The following is a 14,189-nucleotide window of genomic DNA, read 5'->3' on the forward strand; positions in this document are numbered from 1 at the left end:
CTGGCCTTTGCAGCTGAAGGCCAACACAGCTGTTCAGGGCGTGCCAAGAGCGGTGGGGAGCACAGCATTCTGTTAGCAGAGCAGGGTAAGGTTCTACCATACTCTAGTACCTTTTCCTCTACTTGGATCTCAACTTTCACGTAACTCTAGCTTGGTTGTTTAAAAACGTTTCCAATATAATACAGCAATCAACATAAACTTTTTTTTTTTTAAGGTGGCAGGAAACTAAAATGCTAGCACTGTTTTACCTGTCAGCGTCACATGTAAGTCTCAAACCCTATTGAATCATATGCAGGGTTTAAAGTCCAAGGATGAAATAATAAAAGGAAATAAAACAAATCAGATGAAATGGAAATTGTCATCCATCATGCCCAGGAAAGGATCCCAAGGTTTCCACCAGGTAAGAGGTTGCAAATGGACATGATTTGTATTATGTACATATGCTTTCCAGAGGGCATGTTAGTGAACGAGGGGGGAAAACTATACACAGGATCTAAGTGGTGTGTGTAGGAGGCCCTACACACCTCAAAAATGTACAACTCAGGTGCAAATGTGCCATCAGGCTGTCGGGTGCAGAAAGCACAAAGCAGGCAATGAAGTGGGCTTGTTCATGGCCCAGGGGCAGCCCTCAGCAGAACCCCTTGCAAGCTGCAGCGTCTTCATAAGTCAGCACTGCCCTGTCTAAAGGATGCAGTGCAGTTACCAAAAGGTTTGTGTGTGTGTGTGTGTGTGAGATATATATATTTTTTTGCTTTAAATACCAAAACTACAAAAATCAGTTTATAAACTGTTTTCCCCCCAAAACAACCACCAAAACAATCCCCCGAATCAAAGCAAAACAAAATACTGTCCAAAGTGTTTCATATCCTTCTATGATTAAAGCCATCTACATTGTGACTGGAAAGAGAAGGGGGCTTGTTCTATGTGGTGACCACCTGGCCAGGTTCTCAACCAAGAGTTGCCACGGTTTATCCCTAAACCATGTGGTGTGTGAGACAGCTAGGCTGATGACCCCAGCTTTTTTTCAAGACCAAGGGGAAGCATTTCTAAGATAGAGGAGTTTCCACATTTTAGAGACCCCTTTAACCCTTCATGATTTGGACCTAGACTACTTAGTCTATCTACATACAAGTGGGGGGAAAGGTTTGGGATCTTTTCCTCAATTGTGCAAAATCCGAGCCCTTCTATGTAAAGGCATTTAGTAGTCCATGATCAAAAGCAGATTGTCATGCACTCTTTGCCTGTGGGTGGGGACTACCTTGAACAAGGTATTGCTTTGCATATATTGTCCTTGGGAAGGAGGTCCGGTTTAAATCACCTCCCAGAAACCTTGTCAGGATCAGAACTGAGCCTCTGGGGTAGTTTAAGCCCCTCCCTGTTCCCACTCCCCAGCCAAGGTCTGTCGGTACCAGCGCCACTCCAGAGACAGCTTGGGCTCTCCACCTCGTACTCAAAGGGCAAGCGTTAGGAACAGCCAAAAACACGAACAAAACCACTGCCCTCATTTGCCTGAATGGGAACTGCTAGCTCTAGGGTTTGGCTGCTTGGCCACTCAGAAACTTAGTAAGCAAAGCCCTCGGCATAGGGGAGGCTGCCACAGCGATCCATGTCCAGGAGGTAAGCGGGATTGTCTTCGAAGTGGGTCAGTGGCAGAGTCTCCTCCTCACTGAGGTGACACTCAGACTCTGCCTTCAGGAACGGACGCTGATTGTCAGGAAAGGCCATGGAGAAAAGGGCATCTGGGTCACAAACAAATTTGTAGACATATCGCTCCCCAGCCACCTAGGAGAGAAAACACAACTGGTAAGGCTGGACACAGGGACTGAGGAAACAAGACATATGATATATGGAAGGCATGAAGCTTACAAAACATACACGGTGTTTATTAGCCATGGAACAAAGGAAGCTCAATTAACAGCTGCTTATCTAAGTCATCCAGGCCTTTCTCCTGAAAAATTTTGAGAAGTCATTACCCTAAGTATGCTAACTGTTCTATTAACCTTACAGCTCAGAAACTGAAAATAGTATTTGAATTTCAAATTCACACTAGATAGGTTCTTTCATTTAAAAAATTGGGGGGGCACACCAGGATCACTCCTGGGGACCATGTGGTAGAAGGGACTAAAGGTAGGTCAGCCGCATGTAAGGTAAGTTCCTTAAAGTACTCTTTTTGGTTCAAAAGCTTTTTAAGCTCCTTTCTTCCTTCCATCATCTCCTCCTCCCCTCTCCTCCCCTTCTTCTCTCCTTCCCTCCCTCCCTCCCTCCCTATTTCTTTTCCTAAAAAACAAAAAAACTCCCTGTCTGTCCCTTAGCTGATGCTGTGATGACCAAGAGGTTTACACCTTTCACTGTGGATTACACAGCTGTGGTTCTGGGGATCCAACTCTGGTATATGGGCCAATGCTGGGGATTGAATTATGTGCCTGTAGCTACAAGCCAGATGCTTTTTTAATCACTCAGCTATACATGATGCCCTTTGATAGGTTCTTTCCTTTTTTATCTCCCAAGTGGTGCTCAGGGGGTCATTCCTAGAAATTCTCGGTCACTCAAGCTGGGGTGGCCAGATCCCACAAGGGATCTGTAGTGTCAGGGGCTTACAGAGCTGTAACTGATGGTGCTTGAGAGTGATGAAATGTTGTCAAGGGATGAATCAAAGTGGATTATATGCATTTAACCCTGTACTAGCCTTTTGGACCCTAGAAATATTCTTATATTTTCATATAAGAAAAATAGTTATTCTAATGGGGGAGTATCACATGAAAGTTGCTCATGTGTTACTAAAAAGAAGAAAAGAGGTGGAGAAGAGGAAGATGATGAAAGAAAAAGGAGGAGGAGGAGAAGGAAAAAGAGAATAGGGAGAAGGTAGGGGAGGTTTAAAAGTACAATTTAAAAATCAGGCAGTGGGCTTGGAACGGTTGACCTAGATTCTATATCTAGTACCCCATAGGTTCCCTGACATTATTAGGAGTGATTCCTGAATGCAGAGCCAGGATTAAGCCTTGAGCACTGCTGGATGTGGCCAAAAGACAAAAAATAAAATAAAATAATTAAATAAGAAAAAGTCAGATGGTATTTCAGTTACTTCCAAAACTTGCTGTATTCAATTTGGTTTTGCTATTTTGAAAGGTAAGAATTATAACTGTATATCTTACAGTAATCCAATTAAAGAATTTATCCATTAAAAGAAAGAATCTGATCTAAGAGCCTATGTGGAAATTTTAAGTTTGTTCCAAAGCCAAATAGAATTGTTTTTTGGCTTCCTGGAAGTTTTAAATTACTCATTCCACGAGTAGCAGAAGCTACATTAAAGGAATTGACATCTACCTTTATAGGAATTTTATGTATCATATTATTATTGGAAGCAAAAGGCCTTGATTATTCATAGGTTTCAGGATATAACTGACAGCTATCAAGGTCAACAACATTCTCTCATCATTTAAGCAGCAGTGCAAAAGAATGAGACCCAGTAATCAATTAAATCTAATAATCAAACCTAATTATTGGCTTTGCTCAGATAATGAGAACGTAGGCATGGGACAGTGGCTAATATTGCTAAAAAAAAAAAACAACAACACTTTAAATTCAACAGTTTTGAATATTGAATGGGATCCTGGTCTTCATTTTGTTGTGATGTTCAAATCTCTCTTTAACTGCAGAACTAGGGTGTTGTTTCTCTAATTCTTGGGCTTAAGAAGTCTTGCTACAGGGATCAAAACAAAAGTACAAGTAGGAGGACACTTGCTTTGCATACAGTCAAACCAGGTTCAATCCCTGGCATCTCATATGGTTTCTGAGTACCGCCAAGAATAATTTCTGAAAGTAGAGATATTATATCCTATTCTCCCGCAAAAAATGTCTTGCTACAGTGGTTGTTTTATCCCAAGCCTTAAAAATTCTATGTCTAGTCTAAGCACATGAGTTCTGTACTAGTTCTTAGAATTATAACAATAGAAATTGGGGGTAGAGGGGGGGGGGGAGCTAGTTTTTGTCTTTGAATTGGATTTAGAATCTTCATTAAAATAAGTCCAAAGGGTAGCAGACAACCAATTGTCCCTGCTCAGTTTTCATAAAACACATCTTATGTTCAATCCTCGGTTCCTCACACTAAGAGTCAAGTCAAAAATATGGAGGCAGCAAGGGAGAAGGGAAATGATATTAGGTCAGAAGTCAGTCCTGGTTCAGCCACTAACAAGTCTGTAAACCCATTTCCCCTTTCAGAACTGGAAGATGTGAGGCTACATCTTTTTTATGCTCCCTTTCCATACTTGCATATTATTATTCACTTTTATTGCGGCTCTCATTTACTCAAATATCACACAATGGAGAGAATAGTAGACCCTTCTATCGTGTGGTTCATTATGATTTCTGAAAAACCTACAATTGTAGGTTTTTAAACCCCGTGAGTTTAAGAATAGAGATTAGAATTCTCATTTTTTGTGTTGAAAATAGAGGTTCTGAGAGGTTAAATGACTTTTTTTTTTTTTTTTGCTTGTTTTTACTCTTGGAAATAAAGTTTATTCCCCTTGAAAATGTAGGGACCAGTCAGAGAAACAACTCCCTGGAAAATAACTGTTCAAATATTTGTGTTGGCTACATCCCTTCAGATTGAATAAAGAATTGAATATAACAAAGAAATACTGACTCTGTCTGAATTGAGTATTCACCTAATAATACCTCTGAGGAGAAGAGAAAGAGAAAATGGAGAGAAAGTGGGGGTAAAATGAGGGAAAGACTAGGAATGTCTAGGGAAAAATGAAAGTGGCTGTGAATAATGTCTCTTTAGGGGGTGATAAATGTTTTAAAATGGATTGTGATGATAGCTGAATAGCTTTGTAAATACAATAAAACCAGTGAGTTCTCACCCAATAAGGGAATATTCAAAATACTGACAAAAATATGCAAGAAAAAAATCATCCAACCATATAAGAAATGGTGATACAAGATGAACAGAAACTTCTTCGAAGAAGATATACAAATGGACAAAAGGCATATGAAAGAATGTTAATCTTCAGAGAACTATCTTTTAAAAAGCTTAACTCATAAAATAGGCAACCAAAAATAATTTTAGTTATAACCTAAACTACCTTTAAATATGTGTAAAACATTTGATTTTCACTTAATGAAAAATATAGAGAATTAAACATTATTTTGTTTCTTGAAGTTAAAGAGAATGGATAACTTTGGATCATTTTATATATTTACATATTATATAATATATACGGGCAGGTCTATCCTTTCTCATAGGCAAGTTACGTGATCTTTACTCTCCTTCCTACTTCAAAAAAATATCAAGTAGCTTTCATGCATGATCTTGTGGTTATTTTGACCTTTTAGTGCATTGTAGTGCTCCAATGCTGTGCATAGCATGAACAGCTTCTAGCTCCCACTTTTTTCACTCATCCTTGACTCTTTCTACTAAACAGTATAAAAAAACTGTGGCTAATGTGTGGCCAATCTTTTATTTTATACATAGGTCACTTATACACACATACACACACACACACAGACGTCACTCAGTGAAAGAACATTTTTGTAAAATGTTGTTATAACCCTCAGATATTCTGAAAGTTCAATAGTAGCTAGTCACAAGTATTGTTGAAAACTTGGTTTAGTAAGGGCAGACTCAATTCTGCTACAAGTGCAACTTTATATTGTATAAATATCTCCTACTTCATAGTCTTTAAATTAAAACGTTACTCCTATTTTATTGCATATTTCATTCAAATAGCAATCTAAAATTAATGTCCACTTTTGAGGAGAGGCGAAAGGTTGTTTCTGAGTCACACTCAACAGTATTCGGGCGTTACTCCTGGTTCTGCACTCAGGAATCACCTATGCTATGTTTGGAGGACCAAAAGGGATGCCGTGGACTAAATGAATGCTCGGTTGTATGCAAATGAAGCAGCCTTCCCATTGCACTGTTGTTCTGGTCCTAAAAGTTCACTTTTCCCTATCATATTGTTTTCCTGTAGATTTTAATTTGTGTAGTACTCATGAATTTGTGGGCTGGAGAAATAGGGTCTTTACAAATTAGCATAGGTTAAAGAATTTGCCTTGCATATCACTACCCCAGTTCAATCACCATAATACTAACAGGAGTGATCCCTAAGAACTGTGAAATAAAAGAATTTGCATTATGCAGAAATTATCTTTTTTTTTTGCTTTTGTTTTTGGGCCACACCCGGCGGTGCTCAGGGGTTACTCCTGGCTGTCTGCTCAGAAATAGCTCCTGGCAGGTATGGGGGACCATATGGGGCACCGGGATTCGAACCAACCACCTTTGGTCCTGGATCGGCTGCTTGCAAGGCAAACACCGCTGTGCTATCTCTCTGGGCCCCAGAAATTATCTTTTAGAAGCTACAATTTTATTTTATAATTTTATTCCAACCAAACTCTTTGCTTCATCATAAAGGGGCTATTTGTATGTAACATTTCTGTGATTTCAATATGTATGTGTTTATTAAATATTATCTTTATTATTAAAAAAATGTGAGCTGACTCTTAAAAAAAGGAGGGGGAGGTAGGTAAGGAGAGTTGAGTATTTAATTTACTTTGTCAAATCCCCAATCCTGCTCCAAAGACACTTTTAATTCCATGGGGTATTGAGAATAAATTCTGAGAATTAACAAGTGGTTTATAATATTGAGAGGAGGACAGTGACAGAGATAAGTGAAGGTCATTACAAGCAGAAAAGAAAACCATGTAACCCAGTCTGAAGACTTTAGATTCTTGGCACGAAAGGTAATTATTGAGACAAAACAAGTAGGGGCTGGCTAGGTAATGAAGGCATTAGGAATGTTCTGGTCCTTAGTTAAATTTAATAGTTGTATGTGTGAGGGGGTAGGTCTTGCAGATTGACCCCTGGGCCTCATACATGCAAATATTCTTACTGCTGAGTCAGAACACAGGCCTTGTAACAATCTACACTGGACTGTATCCTTCATCACTTACATGCATGTATTCTGCAGTATGCAAATACTACCTTTGTGGAAAAAAAGGATGGCCACATGTTAGCCCCAGTTTTTCTATACTGTTTAGTAAATACAGTCAAGGATGAGTGAGAAAATGGGAGCTAGAAGCTGTTCACCCAATGTACAGCCTTGGAGTACTACAGTGCATGACAAGATCAAAATAACCATAAGATCATGCATAGAAAGTTACTTAATATTTTTTAATGTTTTTTGAAGTGGAGAGGAGTGTAAAGGGTCACATAACTTGCCTACGAGAAAGAAGTATAAACCTGGCTTCAGTATAGGCAAGTTCTTGGCATTGACTCATGTTTGTACCAATGAATCTTTGTCAGCTGCCCCCGTGCAGGCTGTCCAAGGATAGGATCCAAGGAATGGCACAGTTTGAAGCTGATGGCTAAACGGTTTTTCAGGGTTCTTCCCTATTAATTCCATGATAGGTTTGATACCAGCTTCCTCAAGACACTTCATCCTTTATCCTGCAAAGAGCAACCCACAGAGCCAGGCACTTTTCCTGCCATTTTATAAACCTTTGGTTTATGATACAAGTTCATTTATATAGGTTCTTTTTTTTTTTTTTTGGTTTTTGGGCCACACCCGGTGACGCTCAGGGGTTACTCCTGGCTATGCGCTCAGAAGTTGCTCCTGGCTTGGGGGACCATATGGGACACCGGGGGATCGAACCTGTGGTCCGTCCAAGGCTAGCGCAGGCAAGGCAGGCACCTTACCTTTAGCGCCACCGCCCGGCCCCTTATATAGGTTCTTAAGGAGAAAGTTTTCCTTACTCCCCTAGCATTCTTGAGAATATTAAACAGGAGATTTGGAGGTCATGAAGTTATAACATCTACAGCTTCTAATAGGTTGATTTCTTTACTTCCTATTTTAGGAAAACAAGAGTTACCTATTTCAGAAGTTTAAGAAAAATGGAGGAGCCCAATTTACTGTGTGCACTCCATACCAACTCTGGTCTTCATGCAGCCAAGACCTTGAAAGGTGCTTTTAATATGTGTGTGTGTGTGTGTGTGTGTGTGTGTGTGTGCGCGCGACACGTGCACATACCTGCCTGAGCTCAGGGGCTTATTCCTAGCTCTAAGCTCAGGGAACTCTCTTGGCAGTGCTTGGGGACCCTCCCCGTGAATACTGTAAACAGTCTTAGTTGACACTGGCATTGTCTTTGACAGAGTCAATGTAGTCCAAACATCATTCTAACTGCTCACCTTCTGCATGATGCCCTTTTCATAGTAATAGCGGAGAGAGCGGCTGAGCTTGTCATAGTTCATGGCAGGCCGGTTCTTCTGGATGCCCCAGCGGCGAGCAACCTGAGAGAAAAAGCAATGGAAACTTATTCCTAGTAGCCTACTAGTTTGTTCCCCATGCCAGGAGAGTCAGCTCTATCAACTGACTGCTTTGATCAATGATCCATTTCCCTCACCTGGCAGGAAAAGCATTTTATCCCTTCAAGACCAAATATTCCACCAAGATGATGATTCAGTCACAGTGCTAAGAAGTGAGATCTAGAGGTGGAAGAATTCTAGCGCTGCAAGATTGCAATGAGCTTGGCGGAGGTCCCAGAGGAAGCAGGCACTCTACCGTTTCTCCACATATGAATTATTGACCAATACCCATAGACCATTAACATGTTGCCATTAAGTGCTATGGTTTCTGTAGCAGTCAATAAGGGATAATTAGAATGGTCATTCCTGAAACATTAGAAACACACTAGTGAGTTGCTAATGGGCCAGCAGAGCAAAAGTTCAATTCTAATAAGATTGGAGAGGGGCTGGGAGATATTTACTTATTGCAGCTCGTGGAATAAGAGGGAATCAGACATTTTCTGCTTGCTGCTATCTGATCCCTTGCTCCCAGCAGACTAGCAGAACAGACATTAAAGCATGTAGCATCATTTATCCACTTAATGAAAAATTAACAGGGCTCCCCAAATTGTTCTGGAGTGCATAAGATCCAACATAGTCCACCTGAGGTACAGTGAAGGGGCAAGAGAAAATTGGGAGCTTTGGATAAAAAAAAAAAAAAGAAAATTTCCAATGATCAGAATAGCGAATCAATTTGTTTGAATATTTCAGTAGCCAAAATACTATTCAGATTGAGGATGATTTAACTTTGGAAATATGAAACTTCTCAGTGATATTTTAGATGTTTGCAAACAAGGAGGCAGGTTTTTAACATTTTTGGTCAGTGTTGGAATTTTTCTTAAAAAGGCAAAATAAACATAATCCTTTGACCTCTAAAGGATTACGAAGATAGCTCAAATTGATATAGTACAAGACTAGCATGTAAGAGGCCTGGAGTTCCATCTGTGGCACTACATGACCCCTTCCACTCTCTTCCACAAACATTGTGGAGTATAGTCCTGGTGGCCCAATATCCCCCAAGATCAACTTGGTGAGACCCCCTATGGAGGGTGAAAAGCAGATTCTTTGGAATGGGAAGCAGGGAGACTGCAATAGAAAAGTAAATCATGGAGACAGGGACCTAAGAAATTTGACTTGCAATTGCTGACCTGGGTTCAATCCTTAGCATCCCTGAGCACCACTGGGAGTGATCCCTGAGTGCAAAGCCAGGAGTAAGCCCTGGGTGTGGCCCCAAAACTAACCCTCAGTCCCCCTTTCCCCTACAAAAAAAAAGTAAATCATGAAACAGTATTTTAAGTTTTTCCTTAAAGTATTCCAGGTAAAACACAAATTCAAGATTCTAAAATGACTTTTCATAAATACCAGAAATTATGTAGTAAGTAGGGAAGAAAACATCTATGTAAATATACATCCATCCATCCATCCATCCATCCATAATTATATATAAATCAATCATTATGACTTCATTTGACTACGTAAGAAATGGTGAAACTTCACTCATTTGTTCTCCATTGCTAGAGGCACACTGCTTGTCCCTTACTATCCTTTCTCTGAAACATTCCTCCTGTTCATCTTCACTTTTGTTGTAGCTCCAAGGGCAGAATTCATCCAAAACTACATCCCTGGTTTTTAAAAGGCAAATATTTTAAGCCAGTGGAAATTGTGGTGAAAAGAAACCCTAACCAAATACACATACATTATTTCTTGGCCCTGTTCTAACCATAGGATGCTGAGAAAATAGGCTTCAGCTGCTATCAGTCACTATTGATACAGAAGACTCCTAAAGCAGCCCTGGTGATCATTTTGACCCCTGTTCAGTGGGAGAAAACAAACCAGGGATATTCTTCAACTTCCAGGAGGACCCCTTTGTACATGCAGGATTTCACTGGGGAAGAGGTTTTCGTCTGTACAGGTTTCCAAGCAGCTTTGGTAGCCATAGTTACTGACTCATCTTCTTGGGCCAGGGCCCTGTGTGATTCAGTAGTCGCCAGCCGGGCAGCTCCTACTCCAGTAATGCATGATGCTGCACAACTTCAGAGCAGCTGGAAATTAGGGCTGCCCCATTTCTGGGGCGAGGGGAGCATGCTGTAGCTTGTTTCCCCACTCTTCTCCTTTCATGTTTCCCATTCAGCACTTTGATAGCACACATCTTTAAAGACTGAGGCTGAAGGAGTTAAAAGGACTCGTGTACCTCTATCTTCCTTTTCAAGAGAGAACAGCCTCTATCCCGGGAGTGGCTCCTTCTAATAGCCTCTCCTTTTAACCCTCCCCATGGCATCAGTTATCTGCCATATGTTCAACAAACAACCCTACCCCCCAAAATATTCATTAATGCAGATTCACAGGGAAAATGGCTCCAGATTAAAGCCGAGTCAGTCATAATTGAGAGGGTGCTAAGCTGGATGACTATCAAAAGACATTTGATTAGGGGGCCTGCCAAAACGCAGTTCTAAAACCACAATTTCCATGCACAGTGTAATGGATATTATGGATAATTACCCAGAGTGCACTACTCAGCCACACAGCTGCCTACAATTACGTCCCAAACAGCTTCCTCCTCCGCTTCACCCTTCAAGCTACACCCCCCCACCCACCCCCTACACCCTAGCACCATCATGACAACATCGTACAGCTTTTTCAAGGAGTTGGTATCTTCCTGATGGAAACAAGTTACACAGAGAAGAAAAGTGGGAGAAACCTCACAAATGTTGGTCCTGTGGCCCGTGTGTATATGTGGATCAGAACCAGCCCTGACGAGGAGAAAGGAAACACTGGGAGCTTCTGGAAAGTTCGGGGATTTCTAGGTGGGATGGAAGGGCGCACTTCCTGAAGAGACCAAGCTGCTCAACAGCTGGGGGAGGTTCAAGGGCACCACAGGCTTCTCTCGTGACTTGGCTGCTGGGCAGTTATGAGCATTCTGGATTCATCTGAGTGTCTGTATCAAGGAGGAAAGCTGGGGCCCTTTGCCATCTGTTCATAATTTTCTTTACCACTAGTAGGAGAGTGGAAGATTCAATAACAGCTTTACTAAAGGGTCATAACCAGGTTTACCTGCAGTTGGACAGTCTGTGCTCAGGCCTGAGGCAGTGGCAATAAAGTAATAAAAGCTCCTGTTTGTGAAATGAGGTAAATCAATAAGGGCTGCTCACATGACAGATTTACTTTCAAGAGGCCTTAGTGAATCTAGGAAACAGGTTTTCCTCAGAATACACATAAACCCAGCCATGCTATGAGGAAAGCAAATGTGGAGGAGGTGGCTCTCTAGGGTGGTTGGGGCCTAAAATATGGTTCCATTTCTATATGAGACATAGCAGCACAAAAACCTGCTGCTCCTGAGGTACTGATTCCTGCAAACAGTAGTGATAGGCCATGATAACTCATGTGCAGTTTTCTGAATGACAGGGAGCAAGGCCATGAAGACCATCAGCCATCTTCCTTCATAACTGCCCCGAGGGAAGCCTTTCTTATTTTCTTTCCCATCAGGAATCATCCTAAGTTTCCAATACACACACTCTCTTTCAGACCAGTTTCTTCTCTCTCTCTCTCTCTCTTTTTTTTTTTTTTTTTGGTTTTTGGGCCACACCCAGTGTTGCTCAGGGGTTACTCCTGGCTGTCTGCTCAGAAATAGCTCCTGGCAGGCACGGGACCATATGGGACCATATGGGACACCGGGATTCGAACCAACCACCTTTGGTCCTGGATTGGCTGCTTGCAAGGCAAACGCTGCTGTGCTATCTCTCCGGGCCCAGTTTCTTCTCTTTTTTATTTTTTTCCTTTGCTTTTGGGTTACAACCATCCGTGCTCAGGTGCTACTCCTGGCAGGCTTGGGGGACCAAATGGGATGCTGGGATTCAAACCATGTTAGTCCTGAATTGGCTGTGTGCGAGGCAAATGCCCTACCACTGTGCTATCTCTCTGGCCCCAGACCAGTTTCTTCTAAGCTGAGCCAGGTGATGACTTTCCCTGTTGCTAATTACTGCACTCATCAAAAATCCCTTTTGGTATGTCCAGTTGTGCCCCATACTAGCAGAACATCTAAAATGGTAGCGAGTACCCTCCAAGCATCCTGTTTCCATTTCAGTGACAACCCAAAGCTATTGTCTGCTCTGCTGGCTCACAACACATGGCTAAAGTTACTTTATCACCAAAATTAGTATTATTTTCTAGATATTCAGAGTACACTCTCAAATTTTCTATTTCTAATCCCTCTAGATTCCAAGTCAAATAGAAGTGAAGAAACCAGTCCTGATTTTTTTCACTGTATAGCATACTAAGCCAAGAGACTGACTTCATTCATTGTGTGATATGTAGAAAGACTTTTGTCAAGAGTTCTGAGAAATATCAATGTTTCTTTCCCTATTACAAGACAATAAAGGTGTGTGTCAACTCTAAACTACCTTGATGCCACATGATATACTTAAGAAAATATCTATGCTCATAAAAATGACCCACCTCTGATCATTTTATTTATTAAAGCAGCTTGAGATACACAGTGGGACAGCTGCTTCCTGTATTATACTAACAAACTTTCAGAAAATGATATTCATATCAGATACAGGATGTGTGATAATATGAAAGATGACACTAAAACCAGTTGGATATCACTGAAGCAACTGTTGCAATAGACTACCCACAAAGGAAAATAGATGCCCTCGAATTTAGGTCTCAAGAGCTGCATTCCTCAGATTTTGAGAAGTGTCACTGCTATCTTTTGTAAAGTTTATGTGGCGAACCCTACGTTTCCTTGAATTTTAAAAGGTTAAACAGGAAAGGCACTACACCAAGTTTCTCTGGTCAGGCCAGAGTGTGAATGGAAAGGTAGAGATATGTAACACAGCAAAAAGCCTCAGTGAAGCTCTAAGCACAAGCAAGCTTCATTACGAGTCATAGTTTTGTGAGAGGGTCTGACAAAGTAGAGGAGGCACCGTACATATGGCCACACCCTGGTTCAATCCCTGATAGAACATGTGATGATCTCCTGAGCACTGCCAGGAGTAAGTTCTGAGCAAATCCAAATCCAGCATCGTCTTACCTCCTCTGGTTCTATCAGCTTGAACTCCATGCCTCGGCCTGTCCAGGCAATGAAGTGGGCATTGGCTGGGTCATCCAGAAGGGTAACCAGGAACTGCCACAGCTGAAGAGAACCTCTCCTCTGGTATGGGGGGCCCTCGCGATACATCGTTGGCTCCTGTTTGACTTTGCCTGTTTGGAACCAAGATCCATGTGCAACAGTTAAGCTTTATGTTTCTCAAGTGATTTGGGAAAGAAGAGAAAAAAAAAGTTGCTATGGCCCATACTGACCAAGGTTCTCGGATTCCTCCAATCCTCTAGCCCACCAAAAACCAGGGAGGGGTTAACTTACCCTCCAGTCTCTCAGGAACAACACAGGCGTCATCGAAATACAACCGGGGATCTTTTTCATAGGAAAAACCTGAAGGGGGATTGAAAAAGAAAAACTATGTAGCTTAACAAATTCTATCTTTCACTAAAACTCTGGATTTAAGGACTAAAAGGAGATTCTACATTTAGCTGCAAAGTTCTACTCACTGTTGTGTCTACGCAGACTGAACCTGGGGTCAGGGCGAAAGGGACTTAGGTGCTCATGTTTGGAGGCAATCACCAGTGAGGGCGATGGCCATTTCTGCTCTTAGAGCTAGGATGATTGGGAGGTTGGGGGGCCCTGGATCGCTAAGTTTCTTCACATCATGCTTATGACGGCTGTACAGAGCAGTGCTGTGACTAAGCCTTCCTATCTAAAAAGGTATCTCATCTATTTCAGTAGGCCTCACTGGGGGGGGGGGGATTTGGTGGGACTGTACATCGTCTTGCCATTTTCCTCTTAGCAAAT

General features: G+C 41.6%; 1 protein-coding gene across 1 annotated transcript in view; it reads right to left on the minus strand.

Annotated features, from left to right (window-relative positions):
- Positions 1-476: 476 nt before the first annotated feature.
- ETV5 (ETS variant transcription factor 5) overlaps positions 477-14,189 on the minus strand; it is a 78,355-nt gene continuing 64,642 nt past the window's right edge. Inside the window, exons 10-13 of the mRNA XM_049775869.1 lie at positions 13,704-13,772; positions 13,374-13,543; positions 8,186-8,287; positions 477-1,782 (exon numbers count right to left, since the gene is read on the minus strand). Of these exons, the coding sequence (XP_049631826.1) occupies positions 1,561-1,782; positions 8,186-8,287; positions 13,374-13,543; positions 13,704-13,772 (563 nt within the window). The 3' untranslated portion in view covers positions 477-1,560. The remainder of the gene's footprint in view (positions 1,783-8,185; positions 8,288-13,373; positions 13,544-13,703; positions 13,773-14,189) is intronic.

This window comes from Suncus etruscus, chromosome 6 (genome assembly GCF_024139225.1).
Source record: "Suncus etruscus isolate mSunEtr1 chromosome 6, mSunEtr1.pri.cur, whole genome shotgun sequence".
Classification (NCBI taxonomy): domain Eukaryota; kingdom Metazoa; phylum Chordata; class Mammalia; order Eulipotyphla; family Soricidae; genus Suncus; species Suncus etruscus.